Source organism: Melospiza melodia, chromosome 9, assembly GCF_035770615.1.
Source record: "Melospiza melodia melodia isolate bMelMel2 chromosome 9, bMelMel2.pri, whole genome shotgun sequence".
In the NCBI taxonomy this organism is placed as follows: domain Eukaryota; kingdom Metazoa; phylum Chordata; class Aves; order Passeriformes; family Passerellidae; genus Melospiza; species Melospiza melodia.
In genome coordinates, this window is record NC_086202.1 from 10,820,303 (window position 1) to 10,839,883 (window position 19,581).

The 19,581-nt window shown below is 41.2% G+C and overlaps 1 protein-coding gene across 3 annotated transcripts in view; it reads left to right on the top strand.

Moving 5' to 3' along the window:
- LOC134421856 (VPS10 domain-containing receptor SorCS1) overlaps positions 1-19,581 on the top strand; it is a 258,672-nt gene that overhangs the window by 188,272 nt on the left and 50,819 nt on the right. For all 3 annotated transcript variants that reach the window (XM_063163233.1, XM_063163235.1, XM_063163234.1), the window contains exons 7-12: positions 183-301; positions 2,494-2,583; positions 7,824-8,003; positions 12,039-12,185; positions 18,677-18,779; positions 19,234-19,310. In XM_063163233.1, the coding sequence (XP_063019303.1) occupies positions 183-301; positions 2,494-2,583; positions 7,824-8,003; positions 12,039-12,185; positions 18,677-18,779; positions 19,234-19,310 (716 nt within the window). The remainder of the gene's footprint in view (positions 1-182; positions 302-2,493; positions 2,584-7,823; positions 8,004-12,038; positions 12,186-18,676; positions 18,780-19,233; positions 19,311-19,581) is intronic.

A 19,581-nucleotide genomic window follows, 5' to 3' on the forward strand; every position in this document is an offset into this window, starting at 1 on the left:
TAATCAAGGATTTATGAAGGATGTAGGGGAAAGAAGGGCTCTGTGGTGTTGAATGGATGGTGTCAGTTCACTTCACATGGATCTGGGAAGCAAAAGTGCCACCTCAGCAAACAGGTTTATGACAGTGGGAAGAATCTGCACTCAGGATCTCAAGTGTATTGTTTTTGTTCTTTTCCTTTCAGATGCCCAATACATCACCTGCAAGATGCAGAACTGCAGTGAAGCCACTCGCAGCAAACCCTTTCCAGGCTACATTGACCATAACTCCCTGATCGTCCAGGGTGATTATGTCTTTGTTCAGGTGCAGAACACCCTCCCCTCTTATGTGTTCTACTACTTTATATTACATTATTTTGTCTTCTATTATTTTTTCTTGCATTCCTTTGCATGTGTGTGCATGTGTGTTAGTTTGCAACTGCTCAGACAACACTGGATCCATAAAGGCACTGAGTGGGTTGGAGCAGTTTGATACAATGCTAACTGTGTTCCTTTAAGCTCTAGTTTCCTATTGCTGTAGGGCCATAGAGTTCCTGCCTGAAGTATGTTCTCTGTGTGCTGGAGTGCTCTGTGCCACTCCTTGCAATCTCATCAGCACTCTGGAATTACTGCTTTTACCCCCCAGCTGGAAAGTGTGTGTCACTCATCTGCTATTACAAGGGAGTAGACCAAAGCTTTTTTCAGTATAAGAGGGAAATAAGAAAGAAGGGAGGGAGTCAGGGAAAGCACCAAAGGAGTAATCAGGCTTTATTGTTATGCCTCAGTTGTGATTATAGTGAAATGGCAGAAGATGGGATGTGCTCAGCCAGGCTGTGTTCCAGGTGAAAGCTGGCGAATAGATTTGAACCACTGTGGGTTTCGTTAGGCTGCTGCCAGTGTCCATTTAATATCAGCTGAAGAGGAGAAAAATAACAACAGAATTGTAGGGAATGTGGAGGTGAGCTGGAGATCACTAGCACTAAACTGGGCTTCCAGACAGTTTGTATTTTAGCATGCTTGTGAGTGGAATTGATATTTTACAATGGGTTAGTTGATTACTAATTGGCTTCAGTTAATGAACTCAGTCTTAAACACCAGTCTAAATAATCCACAAATAAATCTGGCACGTATGCTTCAGAACAGCTTTTGTGCCTAGTGTGTCTGAGGCAAAAGGGAAATGTTTATGAGGCAGGGAAAACAGGGGTGTGTGTCACTGTTCAGCCACACTCTCACTCCAGAGTGGCTCTGTGTTTGTGCCTCGACTGACACAGGAGCTGGAGTGTTTCTCTTTACCATCCTGCCTGATGCTGGAGCTGGTGTTACCTTTCTGTTCTTCAGAGGAGGAATGACCCTGTGCCAGGCTGTGTGTGCTTGGAGGAATGGATGAACACCCTCCTTCTAGCCTTCCCTTCTTTCCTTCATCTCCATCTGCCTTTTCTGCAACTAAGCCATTTGGAATTAATTAGTAGGCTTAAAAGCAGTAGGATAAAGGAATGGGAGTTTATTTTTGCACTAAACTTGTTTTATTTACAAACTCACACTCTCTCATTAAAAAATATTTCTGGTCTTCCTTCCCCTAACTTTTGCCCAGTTCCCTTCAAAAAAATGTTGAAGAGCTTTAAAATCAGAAATAGTGCTTATTTTACTTAATCTGGTATGAACCTGGCCTCTGTATATCTTGCATTTCAAACTACTGCAGTGCATTTTAAAACACTTACTACTAAAGAAAAGTCTTGATAAGCTCAGGTATCAAACAATTAAAGCAAAGTTCTGCACAGAGAATCCCTTGGAATATTTGTTCTTCAGTATCTTTCATCCAAGGATTTCAAAGTACTTTACAAACATTGATTATACTTCAGCAGCACTGGAAGCCAGAAAAAATTGACAGCTTTTTTCTTTCTTTTTCCCTCCTTTAATAGGTGGTAGAAAATGATATTTCTCATTGCTCTAACCCAGCATTTTCAAGGTCTGCCATCAGTATTTATGCACTTAAATATATGACCAGATTCACAATAATACCAAATCAACCGAGCTTCTCCTGCCCTCCCTACCTGGGAATATTTAGCTGATCCCGTAGCAGATACCTGTGATGGCTTGTCCAGGGCCACACAGGAGCCAAAGCTGGAAGTGGAAATAAAAATCAAGCCTCATGTCTGCCAATGTGCTGGTGTAATCAACAGCCTAGAGATAGCAAAGAGCAGAGAGTGTTCTGTAAGGCACAGGAGAGCTATGCTCTAAGGAGGTGACATAATGGCCCAGATGAAGTCAAGACTTCACTATTCACAAGTTTTCACATGAGATTCTAGCCTTTGTCTCTCTTTGCTGAAAATGGGATTCCTCTTGTTTTCTTTTTCAGCCACTGTCAGTTGGATCAGTGTTTATTCCTCAGCTGTAACAGCACTGCAGTTTAAGCGATTGCCACCACACTGTGGTATTTCTCTTAACAGCTTTTGTTTGATATTCTTTCTGGTAATAAAAAAAACAAACCTGATGATAACTTTCCTGCTTCTCTCACAGCTGACATCAGGAGGAAGACCACATTACTACGTTTCTTATAGGAGGAGCCCATTTGCACAGATGAAGCTGCCAAAGTACTCCCTGCCCAAGGTAGGTTGCTGCTGCTAGAATCCCCATATGAATCTACAGATATTTGGGTTGCACAGAGGATCCTGAGTCCAACACAAGTAACTGCAAGATGACATGTAGTGAGTGAAAACAGTATTCTTCCTTAACAGAACTTTTGCAAGCAAGAAAGGACCAAAACCAAAAGTCAGCACTTTGGCTAGTCAAGGACATGAGCGTGAAATGTTGACAGATACCACAGCCCACGTTAATTACAATTTCTTTATGCTTAATTAATTAAGTTTTGGAGGGAATTCTCTCTCTTTTTTTTTTTTTTTTGGTCTTAAAATTCCCCTCTCCTCTCACTCTCTTGTATAGGTTGCTTTTTGTGCTTTGCCTCATTAGTAGATTTTAATGGGAACCAAGCAGAAAGATGTCTCTGTGTGCCTGCTCTGTCTCCAGCCTAATTAACAATGGTGAATTAGCATTGGAGATTGAAAGGATATGTCTGCCTTCTGAAGCTGAATTTTTGAAAGACCTGTGTAAAATGTTAGCTTCATTTTGAAGAAACCACCAATTTGCAGCTGGTATCCTAATGGGTTCTTAACAAAGAAGGAGGCTTTTTTTTTTGGCCTTTTCATTCTTGATAGAGTCTGTCTTAAGTGAGATGTAAGCTGAAAGGTAGCAAATGATCTTATGGATTCTATAGGAGGTCTAACATCAGAAGATAAATGCATTCCCAGAAACTAAGCAGGGATTGTCAAAAGAAAAAAAGAAAAAAAAAAAAAAAGAAAGAGCAAGGTCAGATTTTGTGGCAGAAATGTTCAAAGGGATAACTTTGCTAATTTCACAACTGGCTGTCTTTGATTCTTCAACCCAGCAGACCTGTTGATCGTGGATTGACTGGGTGACCTTCATGTAAACAGACTGCAGTTCAAACCCAGCCCTTTGGTGCCTCAGCTTCCCTAGGCTGCTGTTGGAGCCTTTACTGCTGTTCACAGCGCTGGAAACCAGCTTGCAGCACAGTGAGGACCTCACCAGAAGCCATGAGGTCTTAGCTTTTACACAGGAGATCTGTGGTCTGCCTCAAAATTTTCAGCCACATTTTAAGATACTTTGAAACTTCCTTCCGAAGCAAGTGAAAATACTCTGTAAATTCACATCAGATTTAAATAGGTATTATTTGAAAGAGCCCTTAGCAACAGAGCTGCATTTTAGCATGATTATTGTAAAAGCCAACTAAAAATTGTGATTTACAGCCAATTCAGACCATCTGTAGAAACGCTGCTTGCTTTAAACTTATTGTTTCCTTTAGCCCACACTTATTTTTTGTCCACCTTCTCAAAGAATTCACTGGAAGCCCAGGGAAAATGTGCTAGAGTTAAATTACAATGTGTTCCGGAGAACAAGAATTGGAGCAATATATTCATGTTATTTGACCCAAAGAAAGATGCTTTGTCACAACCTCAGAATATCTTCAAAGTCTGGAGAGCTGCGTTTGGCTTGGAAGGAGCTGCAGCGGAGCTGTGGCTGTCTAGGAGGCTGCCATCAAAGCAAAATAGTCACTTTTATGAAAAATGCACAGAGAGTTATATTATTCAAGGAATTGGAACATACAGCTTCTTTTATGCCCAAATTCTCTTTCATCTCCTTCAGCCTAAGAAAGAGGGGCCAAATATGGTAAACAGTACTAAGTGACTTCTGGAATTGAAGATGGAAATACCAAGCTTTTTGTCTCTGTGTGTCACTCCTCCTGAGCTGGAGGCGTGTGATGGCAGGCAGCCTTGGCAGGTGATGCTGCTGCTCAGGCAGGATGGCCTACAGCAAATCAAACTAAAATATTATTCTTGTTGACATTAGCAGCCTTGTAGCTACTTTGATTAAAAGCCTAAATAAATAAACTTGAAACTCTGTTCCATTCAAGCAGATGCCTGCATATGTGCATACAGGTTGTGTTAACCCTGTAAATAGACTTTATTGAGACCTCTTAATTGTTGCAGTGATGTTGATCTGGGGGTTGATGCTGCCTATTCCATACGACAGCACTACAATATGGGCTGTGTCACACACTGTAGTGCACACAGGGTGCATTTACTCCAGTTTAGACCAATGCACTGGGCAGACATTTGAGAATATTGAAGCAAGTCAAGCAATTTCTCTTTTAAAAACACCTGTCTTAAATGGTATTGGGTGTAATAGGGATGGGATGGGTGCATCTGTTTTGAATTCATCACCTGCTTTCAACCTCAGGATGTACAACCTGATGGAAGAAGAAATAACAACAAAAAAAAATAAGAATACAGACCTTAAAAGAGCTGACAACCCCAGTAATTTCACAGAAGGCAAAGGCAAGAACCAGCATCTTCACAGACATTTCACAGAATATTCTGAGTTGGAAGGGACCCACAAGGACCACCAAGTCCAGCTCTTAAGTAAAGAGCCCGCTGGGGAGCGATCCCACAACCTTGTTGTTATTAGCCCCATGCTCTGACCAACTGAGCTGGCAGAATAAAACTGGCATTACACATCCTTACCACTTACCTTGCCAGGAAAAATGTTCCCTGACCAAATGCAGAAGGGGCAATTGTTCAGTAATTCAGAAAGCCTTGGCTTTCAGTCACTTGAGGAGACACCTGATCAAACCCATGTACAGCATTGTGTTACTTTTGTCTTTGAAAAGGCAAAAGGGACAGATAGTAGAACTGCATATTAATGTACTTCCAGTATGTTCTGGAACAGAGAGAAAAAAGCTCAGGCTCTCAGTAGACAAATGCAAGGGGAGCCCCTAAAGGTGATAATGACTGTTTGAGACAGGTGCTTTGCTTCACATTCCTGTCCTCTTCCATCTCTGTAAGGAGCTTGTGCTATATCAAGATGAAGGCTGTCTTTTTGTATTATTCCTCCTCCCCAAGAAATTAATCCCTATCCTGAAAAAACATACATAATATGATATGCTGATTAATTTTAATTTTCCCAATGTGGAAATGAAGAAATTCCAGATGCTGGTCCAAGATCTGTTTGATGCTCATTTCTAATCCTTTTCTATCAAAGCTGTGCATCATTGCTGCATCTGTTGGACAAGGCCATATTAAGAGGAATAGTTAATTTATTCCCAAAGGCACACAGTTGGAATGCTACCTTTTTTGACTTCCTGCATTACATATATTATACCAATTCCATCTCAATCTCTGCTTCCCCAGGCTTAAATTCCTTCAGCCGTACTGGAATCTTCTGTAGATTTCCATCTTACAGCATGCTCTGATCAAATGCAGGAAGCACCTAGTGAATAAATTAACTCATTTCCTTCTTCAGCATTTGTGAAATTGTCTTTAGTTTTCTCTGGTGTTGATCAAAGTATCTTTTTGCCCCTCTCCTCCAGTTTTTACAAAACTATTAAATGAAATGGTAAGGTAATGAAGAAGTACCTTCACCAGGCAAAGCAAGTTTTAGTTTCTGCCTATGTTTAAATGCAGAAGCCTGCCCATGTGTGCCCATGTGCAGAAATTAACACTTGTGATTAGAGCTGTGCTAGCCAATGTTGCCTGGAGCACACTGGGAACACCTGCTGGTGTAGATCTGCCAGCAGGCTGAACCAGGGTGACAGTCTGAAAAGAGGAGCCACTGACAAACAGCTGTGGCTGTAACTCCTCCTGGCACAGCTGGAGCTGAGAGAGGATGTCTGTTCACCACCAAAATTAGTAGGACTCAGTGGGACTTATATTACTTTTCCTATTGCCTCGGGAATTAAGCCAATCTGTTCCTTCACAAATCAAGCCCATCTTCTGGGACATGATTTTCTCCAGTGCAAAGAAGAAAGTAAATCAAGTGCATATTCATCCACTCTGTATTCAGATCTGGATCTGGATGAACAAGCAACTGTTCTGAATCTTAACTCCATGGTGAATCCACTTTCAAATTCATAGATCAAATTTCTTCATCATATTACTTTTTTATTTTTAAATTACAAGACTTCATCTGGAAGTATTAATCCTCCCTAAAAAGCCACCAGACACTGAATTTTCAAAGACTATTATTAGCAGAAGGGAGAAGTAGCATCTGCTTCCAAAGAGTATATTTTCTGATAAAGTTCTCAGTTTTGCATATAGAAAGTCCTGGCTGAGATTCATGGAAGCAGAATAACTTTGGGATATCTGCCCAAAACAGACTGAACAGCTGAGTCTTCTGGGAATCACCTGGTGCTAAGAAATCTTCATTTCTTTTCCTACCTCCACAGATTTTTATGGCACCAAAGAACTCAGGGTGCCTCTGCTGGGCAGATAGAGCCTGGGAATTTGATTATAACAATCTCTCTCTTGGTGGCTTTTTCCATTGTAATGGAAAATAAAATAAAATGGGTAATAATTTCTCCAGGCATTGAAAGAGGAAATCAGGTTCAATAGTTCCCGTTTTTTTTTTTCACTTATGCAACCTTATCATTGCTTCCTGTCTGCTGTAACACAGAGAAGCAGAGTAGAACAAAACCTCACTCATAGTGCTGGTGATCTAACTATGTATCTGTTCTTTATATCTAGTGAGGATTAAGGTTGTTTTTCTATTTCTTGGGGTGTGCTGTTTAGTGTAGTGGTCCAGGGCCTTGGCTCCAGCCCACATTGTCATTAGAAACAGTAGATAGCAGTAGATGTTCCCTCATTAGTTCCTACTTGTATCAGGTCCTGAGCATATTTGGCTTGTGAATGCTGGGCAAGAAGCAGATATTTCAGATGGTCTTTTTTCTTCTTCTTCTTCTTCTTCTTCTTCTTCTTCTTCTTCTTCTTCTTCTTCTTCTTCTTCTTCTTCTTCTTCTTCTTCTTCTTCTTCTTCTTCTTCTTCTTCTTCTTTTTAAACTCCTACACTATTAATATCTGTGATTCCATCGTCATGTGTGGAATCACTCAGATGCTAAACAGAAAAAACCCCTAACAAATAAACAATCCTTCCTATTCCTCAGACAAAATATTCATTAAAACGAAGGTGTTGGTAAGGGGAGTGTAAGTGCTGCTGTTTAATGCTGTAGTGCTAATGGTAATGTTCAATTAACACCTCATCAGTTAATTACTACTTTGAAAATTGGCAGAAGAGAGCTGGTGTAAAATATTAATGGATGGAATACTTACTTAGAGTGGCTGTGGACAATAAAATAGTAAATTGCCACGGTATTGTCTACTGAGTTCCCCATTAAACTCCAGCCTAAATATATCCCTTGCTCCTCCCCAATTTCTTTGGTGCCATTGGAAATGGCAGCACAGAGCTCCCCCAAGTAACCTGCCTCTCTTTTCTTTCCCCAGGACATGCATGTTATCAGCACAGATGAGAATCAGGTGTTTGCAGCTGTTCAGGAGTGGAACCAGAACGACACATACAATCTGTACATCTCCGACACCCGAGGGGTCTACTTCACCCTGGCCTTGGAAAATGTCAAGAGTAGTCAAGGGCTGGAGGGGAATGTGATGATTGACCTCTATGAGGTATGTCATAACTCCAAATATCTCACTGCTATCTCTGGAGCTCACATGATGCCAGTTGCCTCCTTGCACATCAGTGTCATAAAATGCATGTGAACAGCAAAGCCAACAAATGACTAAATACAGAGTTTTACCCTTCCTAGATTTACTGCTATATTCACCAGTGGGTTCTCAGGCGAAGAACAGCTCATGGCTCTTTGATGCATAGGAAAAAGTTGTGGAATTCAGTTCCACAGTTGCTAAGAGGAGCTCTGTCAGCCAAAATGCTGCTTGGACCCATGTTGGCTCTATGGCTCTGAAAGCTCCCAGCAGTCTCAGTAGTATCATTCTCCAATATATGCTGCATTTCTGGCAACCTAATCTCTTGTTTTAGAAGAGACTGCCATTTTCAGCTGTCCTTGTCACCTTTCTCAGCTTGGACTATTCTGGGAACTTAAGTGGTTATAGATATGCCCTCTTGGGCTATCCCATGTGCATGGAAACTCTCATACTTCATTTTGACGCCCTTTTTACCCTGAGCCTTTTTCTGAACAAGTGTGCTCTGCTTAAGCTCATGGTACAAATGCCAGTTTGCATTGGCTTCTAGAATCTAGGACAATTGATCCTAACAATAGGACTTCTAATGTGCCCTTGTCCATCTCTTGCTCTCCTGCCTGTTTTCCCTCTGGAACACTCAGCTGAGGAGAAATTCAATCCTCAGCTGCTGTTCTGAGGGTCAGGTTCTGTTTTCAGGTCTCCTCCAGGGTATTTTTCTGACCATTTAGAATAAAGGTCATAAAGTAGATCTGAGTGCCTTTGAGGATGAAGATGCTTCCTGTACTTCCCCATCACTGTCTCAATATTAGCTCTGCTCTGTAGTTTTCCTTCAGCTGCTCTCTACTTGGAAACCACCTTGAATTGTCCAGAGATCTCAAGAGTTATCCATCAGTGCAGATGGACTGGAGGAGGATGGGCACTGCCATTTCAGTCATTTGGACATTTTTTACCATTAATCTCTCTGCAGTGCTGGCAGCCCATGGAAAAACTGTTGCCTCTTATTACTGTCAGCTGGGGAAGCAGCTTTACTGCATTATGTAAAGGTGTCCTACATCCCAGGGGGTAAAGAAAATCTTTTGTTTTGTTTTATTCATCTGACACCACACAGCAACCTGGATTGAAATTGATGGGATCAGACTTAGAGCATCATATCTGCTGAGTGTCTAGATAGAAGGAATATTGGCTGACACAGAACCTGGCACAAACCTTTCTTTCAGTTTGATGTTCTTGCTGGAAGAGAACAGAGCCAGCCAGCATGGTTCTCTGAGTCAGATTGTTATAGTGATCTAGGGGAAAATGGAGAGGAAGGCAAGAGAAGGAGAAAAATCCATAGATAAATTAAAAGTAAGTGGAGAGATTGCCAAATGAGTCCTTCTCTGGTGGCAGCAGTATATTTAAAAAAGCATCAACATTAGAGAAGATGCCAGAGAAAGGCCTGTTTAATGTGCATGTTTGTCAGGTGTTAGAAGTAAGTTCTTCTGGTTGCAGTGAACACGTTTGTGTGTGTAATTTCCAAGCTGATTCTAAATCAAGAATAAATCTGCTCAATGCTGTGAAGCAGGGAATTGGACTGGGTGCAAAGAAATAAAAATTCTTTCATGGTGTCTCCTTGAGTTCACAAGAAGGCTGTCCTAGTGACCACATCCTAAAGTGAGGGAAGAGCTAAATCACTGACCACTGTGTCTGAGTGCCCTTTCTAGTTCCTGTGTCTGCCCAGGCTGTGCTGGAATGGTCCACAGCAAGACAGTCCCACCTGTGACAATCCATGACTGAGGTGATAACAGACTGTGAGGTGGTGTGTCTATAGCTATGGTATATGTCCCTGCCACTCTGGAAATTACTTTTTCCTAGAAGTATGTATGTTGGCTGAGGAGTATGTTCAATGTATGAAGGTGGTAATGGGGAGTGAAAAATGTCTTAAGAGGTGTGTGCTCAAGTGTCTTGTATGGATCTTTCTGAAGCTGTAGAGCAGCATTAGTATCTGCACACACCCTGCATTCAGGGTGGTGAGGATTCTACAGTTCCTGTGGAGGAGCTGATGGAGTGCTTTCCTCTCTGACCACTGGTAGTCATGCACTCGCTTACCTGGGCCTTTCTCTGCAATCACTGTGTGAGCAGCAAGGCTGAGCAGCTCCCTGTGTGTGTCAGGGCTGTGTATGTGCAATTGGTCTGTCTCTTCCTTCTGAGAGTACACAAGCATGTGTGTGCAGTCTTTTTTTTAAGATAAAGCTGTCCAAGACTGACAGAATAACTTTGCTTTCTCAGGAAAGGATTCTGAATCCCAGCCTGTGACTAGAATCATAAAAAGAAAAAAAAAAAAATCAGGATTTCAGAGCACTTTTATTGCTCGATATATAAAGTGCTCTTTAATCATTTATGGCCAGCGTTTCACAGGGACTATATAATAAAATAATTTTGGGACAGCAGCAAAGCAAAGTACAACTGCAACTATAGGCTATAGCCTCTAGTGGTAAAGGCAGAAATATGTGGTTTTTTCCATCCCTGTCTATTCATGCACTGTCACTGTGAGACAGGAGTACCCTTGTCTTTTCAGGGTGCCTTTCTACTAAAACAAAGAAATCCTGAATACTTAGTTGGATAGGGTCTAACAATCTAGCTGGTAAATTGAAAAGGTTATCTTTTTTTCTGTTTATATCAACAATGAATTAGTTAAATATTTAACTTAAATACTATTGCCCTTTAAAGCAAGCTATGTCAAAGTCTTTATGAACTTCAAGTGAAATTCAGGATGGTGCTATTTGAATGACTAAGTACAGCACTGTGCTGTACCTAAGCACTGTGCATAAGTAGTTTCACAGCATGTGATTTAAAGTGCAATAAGGTCCTGTTCACTGGTAGCTGTAGCATCCAAATCCAGCCACATAATTAAATGGGTTGAGCTGTAAAAAGCTCTAAATCTGCTGTGTAACTGTTTGCCATGCCATGTCATTTAATCTCTGTGAATAAAAACTCTTGATGAATGATTCTCTCTGCTAATTCTACATCATAAGCAGAGGTGAGGTGGATGCCTGGACAGACTTGCTGGAAACCAAAAAGTTTCTCAATTACCCCCTCCTTCTCCTGATATCACTTCCCTTTTTATTGCAGCACTCAGATTGCAGAATGACAGCCTAACAAATTCATTCTCAAGCTGCAGCAGCTATTGGGCTATTGATTTTCAGTGTGCTGAGAAGATGGGAACATTCTGCAGTGTGAGTTGTGGTTTGAGGTTGACTCTTTTTTTCTCCTCACTAAGATACTTTTAGGCTTGGTTCCAATGTGAAACTGTTAGTGTCATGTCTTTGCAAAATCCTCCTGCAGGTCTGTGGATTTAAACTGTTGGGTAAAACACCAGGAAAAAAAGAAAGGATGAAGACCTCATTGCCAGCTCTGTAACTGGCATTCTGTGTGGCCTTGCTTGAGTCACCAGTGCTTTGGTTTCCTCAAAATACAAAACTGTAACAAAAATACCTCTGTGCCCCAAGTTATCCCATTGAAACACTGATAATTATTGTTTCGAAACACATTGAGATCCTTAGATGAAATGTCTGAAGAAGGCTGGATGAGAATAGAAACACTGAAATGCAAGTTTATGTGTGTGTGTTGCTGTTTTCTTCACAAGCCCAAAATTGCTGCTGCTTCCTGCTGCTGCTGTGCAAGAGAAAAATAATTGCCTGTGCATGTTTCATCTTTCAGGGGGAAGGATGCCTACACAGTTGAGAGGTTGTCACTTTACAGATAATGCTACTGACATCTTGCCATGTTCCCTTGATGATTCTGAAATACAATATTTCTTTCCCATTTGTCATCTTTGTGCCTATGATGGCTCTGTCTCTTCCCCAGCACTCCAGCTTGCCTTTGATGTACATTGGCAATTCTGGCCCTGACACTGACCACACTGACAGAGCCATCAGAGCCCTGGTGGGTTTGACAGAGAAAACAGGACATGCACAGAGCCTGCATGGACTTGATCTATTTTTCAGCCATGTCAATTTTTCCTAGGTAGCAGGGATAAAGGGAATGTTCTTGGCTAACAAGAAGATTGACAACCAAGTGAAAACTTTCATCACCTACAATAAAGGGAGAGACTGGAGTTTGTTGCAGGCTCCGCACACGGATCTGAGGGGAAATCCCATTCACTGTCTCCTAGTAAGTACCTGAGGGGGGAATTTGGGGGGTGATAATACCCCAGAACAATCTTTTTTCTACCAGGTAACATAACAAAAAGAGGGCAGCTCCCCTCTCCATGCAATGTCTCATGGAGTGCAGTGCTTCAGGCTTGGGCTGCCAGGGGTTTGTACATTGTAATTTACGTTAATTTAATTTAATTTCTGGAACAAATAGTGGATCAGCTGCCTTCTGCAGAAGTGCTGTGTTCCCTGGAAGAGCAGGGGAAGCTGGATGCTGTGTCTGGCAGTCAGTTCTCTGGACACTAGATGGGAGGCGAGAGCTGCTGTAGCTCAGAACTCTGAGCACAGTAACTGGAAACAGGCTGAAAGGAAAAGAGATTGGGATTGCTTTCAGGCTGCTCTCTTGGCATTAATATTTATTAACATTCATCATTTTCTCTTTGAGCTCATAAGTGAGAATCGACACATTCATCCAAATATATGTGCAGCTTTGTGTTGGTGTAAATTGTATCCATCTCTGTACTTACTGATATAGATCCACACATAGCTACGTCTTTAATCATCGTTATATGCAAACAGCTTCCAAGAGGGAGAGTGAAATATAAGTAATGTGAATAGAATTGGAGACCTCTATGAAGTTAGAGAGCCTAAACTGATCTTGACATATTTTTCAGCTGATGCAATCTATTCACAGTAGTGGGATAATACTCAGAACCCCTGTATTTGGGATTCTCAATAGCTTTCATATTATACTAATTCTAATATGATTCCAGGCAGAATCAGGGACACTATTTAGATTGCTCTTACTGCTCCTGTCCTGTACTTGCACGTTGTTTTGCATCTTAAAAAAAAATAATTTCTCATTTTGAGGCATTAGAATCTGAATCAGCATTATATTTTGTAGCTGAATGCTACACTAATCTCTTAACTGAATGTCATGCACTATTGAAAGAGCAAAGAATAAATATTTGAAACTGCTCAAATAATTGATTTTTTGATTGAGCCAAGATGCAAGTCCTTCATTTCCTCTCCAGTTTGGACAAAATTAATAGGAAAGACTGGGGGTAAGACAGAAGAGTTATTTCAGAGCATGACTAAATTATTTTGGGGTTGTTTTCTTCTTTCAAATTTTTAAAATTTGTAACTAAGTGAATTTTTTATTAGATACTTCTGTGTGGTGAAAACTAAAAAAGATGGCATGCAAAAAACTTAGCAGGCATAAAGCCATTCAGTTCTTTGGAAGGGACTATGTAAAGAGGCCTTTGTGTTTCAAATAGATAGTATAATCTAGTTTTAACTGAAGTGAACATATTCAGTAAAAAAAATGCTGACATTTTGACCTCAAATTATAACCAATTTAATCAGAAACTCAAGATTTTTATTATATGATATGATAGTATAATATCCTAGGGGACTGGCAAGGCAGAAATAAAATAATAAAAGTAGACTTTTTTTTTTTTAATTTGAAGTTAGAGTTCTGAAACTGCTTTCCTGGTATTTTTGTGCAGGGATCATGCAAAGTCTGACTTGCCACTCTGGTTATAAGTGAGCCTATAAGTGCAGGAATTGGGTATTTTGTATACAAGACTATACCTGCCACTGTAGTTGGCCATTATATAATGGAAGGGGTTAAATATCTGTGTGTGAAATAGAAATGGACAGTTTTTATGAAGGGAGAGTGAGTTATGGTCCCTTTAAGCCTTACCTTCCTTACTGTATCTGCCACTATATCCATGGGCACCAGAAGATCCAATAAACTTCATTTAAAATTAGACCAGATATGCCTGAACAAGCTGGGTTCCCTTGGGGGTGATAAATTTGAACAAGCCAGGCAAAGGGTCAGGAGGAGGTGCAGAAAGTGTGGGCACTTGTAGGGACACAGTGAGAACTGACCTGGAGAAGCACATGGTTCTCTGGGGATTGCATCTCCATCCTTGGAGCTCCACTGTACATAAACCACTATTTAAACATTAGTTTGTTTTTATTTTGCACTCTATGCAACCGTGTACTTGTTCTGAGAATTACTTCCACCTGGGCAAGCTCAGTAGATGTTTGTCATGCTGTTTACATTTCTTAAGTGCTCTGTGACTTGAGCTGGAGTGCAGGAATTGTTCTGTGATTTCAGGGTGCTGAGGGACAAATCTTCAATGGACTTTAACCTTGTATCTCAGTCTTTGTCCTTCCAGGAGAATGGGAAGTATTTTATCAGCCCTGCCCTGTGATAAGGCCAGAAGAGTATTTAGCCATGTTGATTTTTCCTCTTCTCCAACATTGGGTAAAACAGGCAAGAGGCCTCTTTCATTCACTCCTCCATGCTTAGGTTTTCACCAGCTTTTGGAATGGCAGAAGGGCAGGAAACCTCAGCTGAGCATGCAGAATCTCAGGTGGTCAACTTGCAGATTTGAAAGAAAGCAAATAGCTGAAATCTGAACTAAACTTACTCATTAGGTTTTACAGGAACAGACAGTCTGCTTGCCATAGAAAGGGAGGGATAGAAGTACAGAAAATATACCAAACCACAAAGTGAAATAGCAATTCTGCAAGAGAGACAAGCTATTTAAAAATCCCATCTGAGGTTCACACCTAATAGTGGGGAAGATGAAGGCAGAATGTGGAATGAAAGAATTCTAGAAATTATAGAGAATAAACCACAGAAGTTGGGAGTGGTAGGAAAGTTTTTGAAGCAGAAGCACTCTAAGTTTACTTTCCTGGAAATAACTCAGGGATCCGTAAGGGTTTTCTATGGAGAAAAAAGGCAGAGAAAAGGAATTTTCCCCTGCTCTTAGGCAATTCTGTTCCTTGTCAGTGTGACATAGCTTAGCATTTAAAACACTTCACAAACTCCACTCACCTCTTCAGCCACCCCTGCATCACTGGTTTTACCTCCTTATGTCAATTGCTCCTTTTCCTTCTAGACATAACTGTTCCTGACATGATCCTGCTTTTCCTTATGGCGCAGATAAGTGAATTCTTCATAGTCCATTGTACATGTAGTGTCTCCCATCCTTGCTGCACAGCAGATACTAATGCTTTCCCACTGCTGCTTTTCAGCATAATTGTCTCCAGCATTAGCTCAGGACTCACAATGACACATGTTCCAGCTCATTGGCAAAATGGGATCTGCCATTTCCCAGAGTGACAGCACAGTCCCCAGCCTGTGAGTGCAGTGCTGTGTGCTCTGTGCATTGGGTCTTTAAACCTAAACTAAGTGAGAATTAAAACAGAAGTAAGTACATAGCAGCTAAGTTGTTGGCTAAGGAGGTTAGGAAGGAATCTGGTTGAAGCACAGGGCGAGCCAGACAAAACCATGCCTCTACTGACAGTACACTCCAGGTGGTTTTTCAAAAGGACCCAGAATTTCTTCACATTTTTTGTGAGACAACTCTAAATAATGAGGAAGGAGGAAAGCAATGAAATTCCATCTAATCCCAGGGTTTTGTTTTTCTCGTGTATACCACTTGTATTCTAAGATGAATATACTTAATCTTCATGAAATAGCTGCCAAGGTATTTTATTCCAAAGATGCTGGGTTAGTTCAGTACTTACCATGTGTTGCAAAGTGGTTAACTGAGGAGTAGTTGTGTCTAGCAAGAGATGAGCCTGGCAGAGTTAATCAATTAACTTTCAGGGATGGACTTGTGGTTCAAACACAGGGCTGAATCTCAGGAGAATCTTGATTCCATTTTTGGGTCTATCTCAAATTTCCTATGTGACCTTGGGCAAGTCTATATTTTCTCTGTGCCTTGCTTCCCCAGACATCTGTTTATTCCCTCCCACATTTTTTTTTGTCTTTTCCATAGGAATTTAAAAGGATTTCAGGATAAAGACCCTCTTCTCATAAAGGGGGACCTTTATGCCATCTGGTACAGGGTATTTTAAGCATCTAAGTGAGGTGTTTTGAATATGTCTCTTGAAAGTGTTTATCTCTTTTCATTGTTCCGTGCTATTGCAGGTGAGCAAATACTGTGACTACCCCTAGGTTTGTGAATGGTGACCAGCATCATCTTTGTGTTATATATAATATTTTCTCTCACTTCTGATGAGGGACAGCCACTAATATATTTGGTTTGTATTGTGTCCTGCCATTGGAGATAGTTCAGGTGGGCTGTGCAGAACAGCCAAAAGTGGATTTGTGGATGTTTATGAGAAATTTTACTAAGAACTCATGAGTTTCCTGAGGGGGGGCCCATAAGAGTGTTGTCTTGAAAATGTTAGGAAGCAAGTAATGAACTCCAGCATAATTATAAAAACTGTGGCAGTGGGCAGAGAAAGGGGCTTTATCACCTGTGCTTTATCTTCTATCTAGAGTTTAAATGCTCCATGATGTGGTTGCCTTTCCCTTGGTGGCTGTGCAACAGTTAGCACAGATGGAAACAAGACAAGACAAGGAAACCCAAACCTGTGATTCTGGTGATAATAATGATTTTAGTAGCCTGTTGGTAATGACAAAAAGGACAGAGAAAATTGATGAAAATTCTGAAAACCAGTGAGATGTCTGTATGTGAATTAAGCTGTGGGAGCTGGAGGAGGAGCACAGAAGGACCAGCAGAACACAAAACAACTGGAAAAATACCTGTTGATGAACTGTATAAGGACAGAGATGGAGAAGGTGTACAGGGGAATGAGGAAGAGAATGCTAACACAGTCAGGATGTGGGGGGGCCATGGGCAGTAACTTCAGGTGTTTGGCTAAGAGTGGAAAGGTTGGCTTTCACACCATAGCCAGTTGGCACTAGAGACTCTAAGCATTACTACACTCCAACCAGTAAGAAGTCATGCCACTAAAAAGACCATCTGTCTGCTTAGACAGATGGCATGGCTTTTAATATTGGAGAGATATATTCCATTTCTATATGCTATATCTGTGAAATGAGATAAATTTGAAAGGAAACCTCTGGTAGCACAAAGATTGAATCTTAACAAGGTCTCATCTGAGTTGGGAATTGACTGAGTTGCCATTAGGTTCTGTCTTCAAAATGCTGCAGTGGGCTTGGAGTATGTTAGTTTTAAAAATATGTTTTCTATTTAGTCTTCTCACAAGCTACCCAAATGTAAAAGGAAAGAGTTCATGCTCTTGCAGTGCTTTTCCACTTCCTGCATTCGTGTCAGCTCAATTTGTTTTCCAGTCCCTCCCGGCGCCCCGGGCTGCTCCCGCGGCTGCCCTCGCAAGGCTGTCACTTGGAGTTAGGCTGCTCAGTACATTCCACTTGGCAGCTTGTGCTCCCTGCTGCACACCCACGTCCCCCTTTCCTGTCTCACATAAGTGAGAGCTCCCGTCTCTCCTCAGCACCCTCGTTTGCCTTTGCCAGAAGAGCCCTGCCTTTCTCCACAGGAGAATTGCCATTTCAGTCACATTCACCTGCTTTGAGATGGGATGGATAAATGGCCCTCCTCCAGTGGCCTTTGGGACTAGGTCTCCTATAGAGGAGGTCTGCAGGGCTCTTGGGGTCACAGCTCTAGCCTTTAGGCAGCTGGTGTTATTCAGGAAAACCTGCCCCCTTTGAGCCTGAAGATTCCTCTGCACAGCCCCTCTTACACAGCTGGGCAAGCTGAAGAATGGGCTTTGCTCCAGTTCTGCTCCTGTGTGTTGTCCACTTGGAATGGGTCAGTTTGCTTCAGGTTTTCTTGCCAGTATTTTTCCCTTGCTCCTCCCTTAGCCTGTTTCATGAAGGGCTCTTTTGAGGTTTGAAAGAAAAAAAATTCTGGAAATAAAACCCGAGTGAAGAAAATAGCATTCAGAAATTTTCAGAAAATATCACATTACAGATTTGGAGGGAATTGTAATGGCAGCCTTGAAAATCTGCCCATCTGTCTTACTTTCTAGCTCAGCTGATTTATTCTGTACCACTTGTGTCTTACCTGAGTACCCAGAACACAAAATCAATAGCAAGTAGGTAAGGTTTCCATGGATGTATTTGTATTGAAAACTTAAAGGTCACATCCAGATGGGCAATGAAGCTTTGCTTTAAACTTGAAATGAACACTTTCTAGTTGTGATACTTTTTTGTATTTATTGCAGTGCATTTCAGAGCAGTCATATGTCAAAAAGAGTTAAGAAATGGTATGAAATAAAGTTTTTTTCCTTGGCTAATTAGTGGTGATTCAGCACCACAGCAGTAGGGTTAAATTGCTTCTTGTTTCAGAGATAGCTTGGGCAGTGCTGCTCAGAGTCATTTCATATCTGCACCAATCTGCATGATTGCTTCTCACAGAGTAGGAGCCGGGAGCCTCAGGTAGTCCTTACCATCATCTGCCTGTGCAAGCCTGGTCCTCTCCTTTCAGGTACAGCCTCAAAGATGTGGTCCTTGGAAGGGGGTTTCAGCCTGGTTTCAGCCTGGTGCATCAGATTCCCACTGGGAATGGGTTGTGTCAGAAAATGATGGCAAAGTGGCTGTGCCCATCTAAGGGATTAGGAGGAAATACAGAAAGACACTGTATGTTTCTAGGCCTGTAGAAACAGGAGCATGGATTTTTGTTTCTGCTTTTTATTTTATTTCCCCTTTCTCCATAGCCCTATTGCTCCCTTCATCTTCACCTGAAGGTCTCAGACAACCCCTATACGTCAGGAAACATCGCCAGCCGAGACACTGCCCCCAGTATTATTGTAGCTTCAGGTATGAAACATTTAAAAATTGCCTTGTTTGATGTGCAAACCTGGATAAATTCTGGAGTTTGTGGAGGGTGTTGGATGGCTCTGGGGTGCCACACCCCCAGTATTGGGAAAGGAGGCAAGCTGTCAAATGAAAATCCTTATGGGCCTTCAGCTTGTCATATGCTTTTTATGGAAACTGGCCTTCAAGACAGAGGAGATCATGTCTAGCCCTCTACTCCTGTGAGCATAAGATCAAATCAGGGTATTTCCTTTGCATGTAGAGGAGTTGTATATTTTGGGTTTTTTATATATTTTTTTCAAACTGAAACACCTTCCCTCTTCCCCCTTCCCTCTCATTTTCCTCCCAAACCCAGAAGTTCTACAACTGCAAAATAAATAAATACATTTACTCCCCTGATTTGCTTATTGTTCTGTTTCTGAGAGGGTTCCTTCACTAACCAGTGCTCATCTTACAGGTAATGTAGGCACTGAGCTATCAGACAATGACATCAGCATGTTTGTTACTTCTGATGCTGGGAACACTTGGAGGCAGGTAAGTAGCACAGAATCACTGGTTTAAATACAAATCAGAAAATATCATAAAAGTAGATTCAATCTGTCACTTACTTTTTGTTTCATTTGGTTTGGGGTAGCTTTTTCTCAAAGGTACCAAGATGTTCAAAGAGAAAAACTGAATATGCTGTTAGACTTCATATAACAGAAAATTATTTTTATTATTCTGTTCAGAGTTTGACTTCACTTTAATCCCATAGAAAAGATAACAGAATAAATTATGAACAATAAGGGGAGAGAAAGTGTTACCT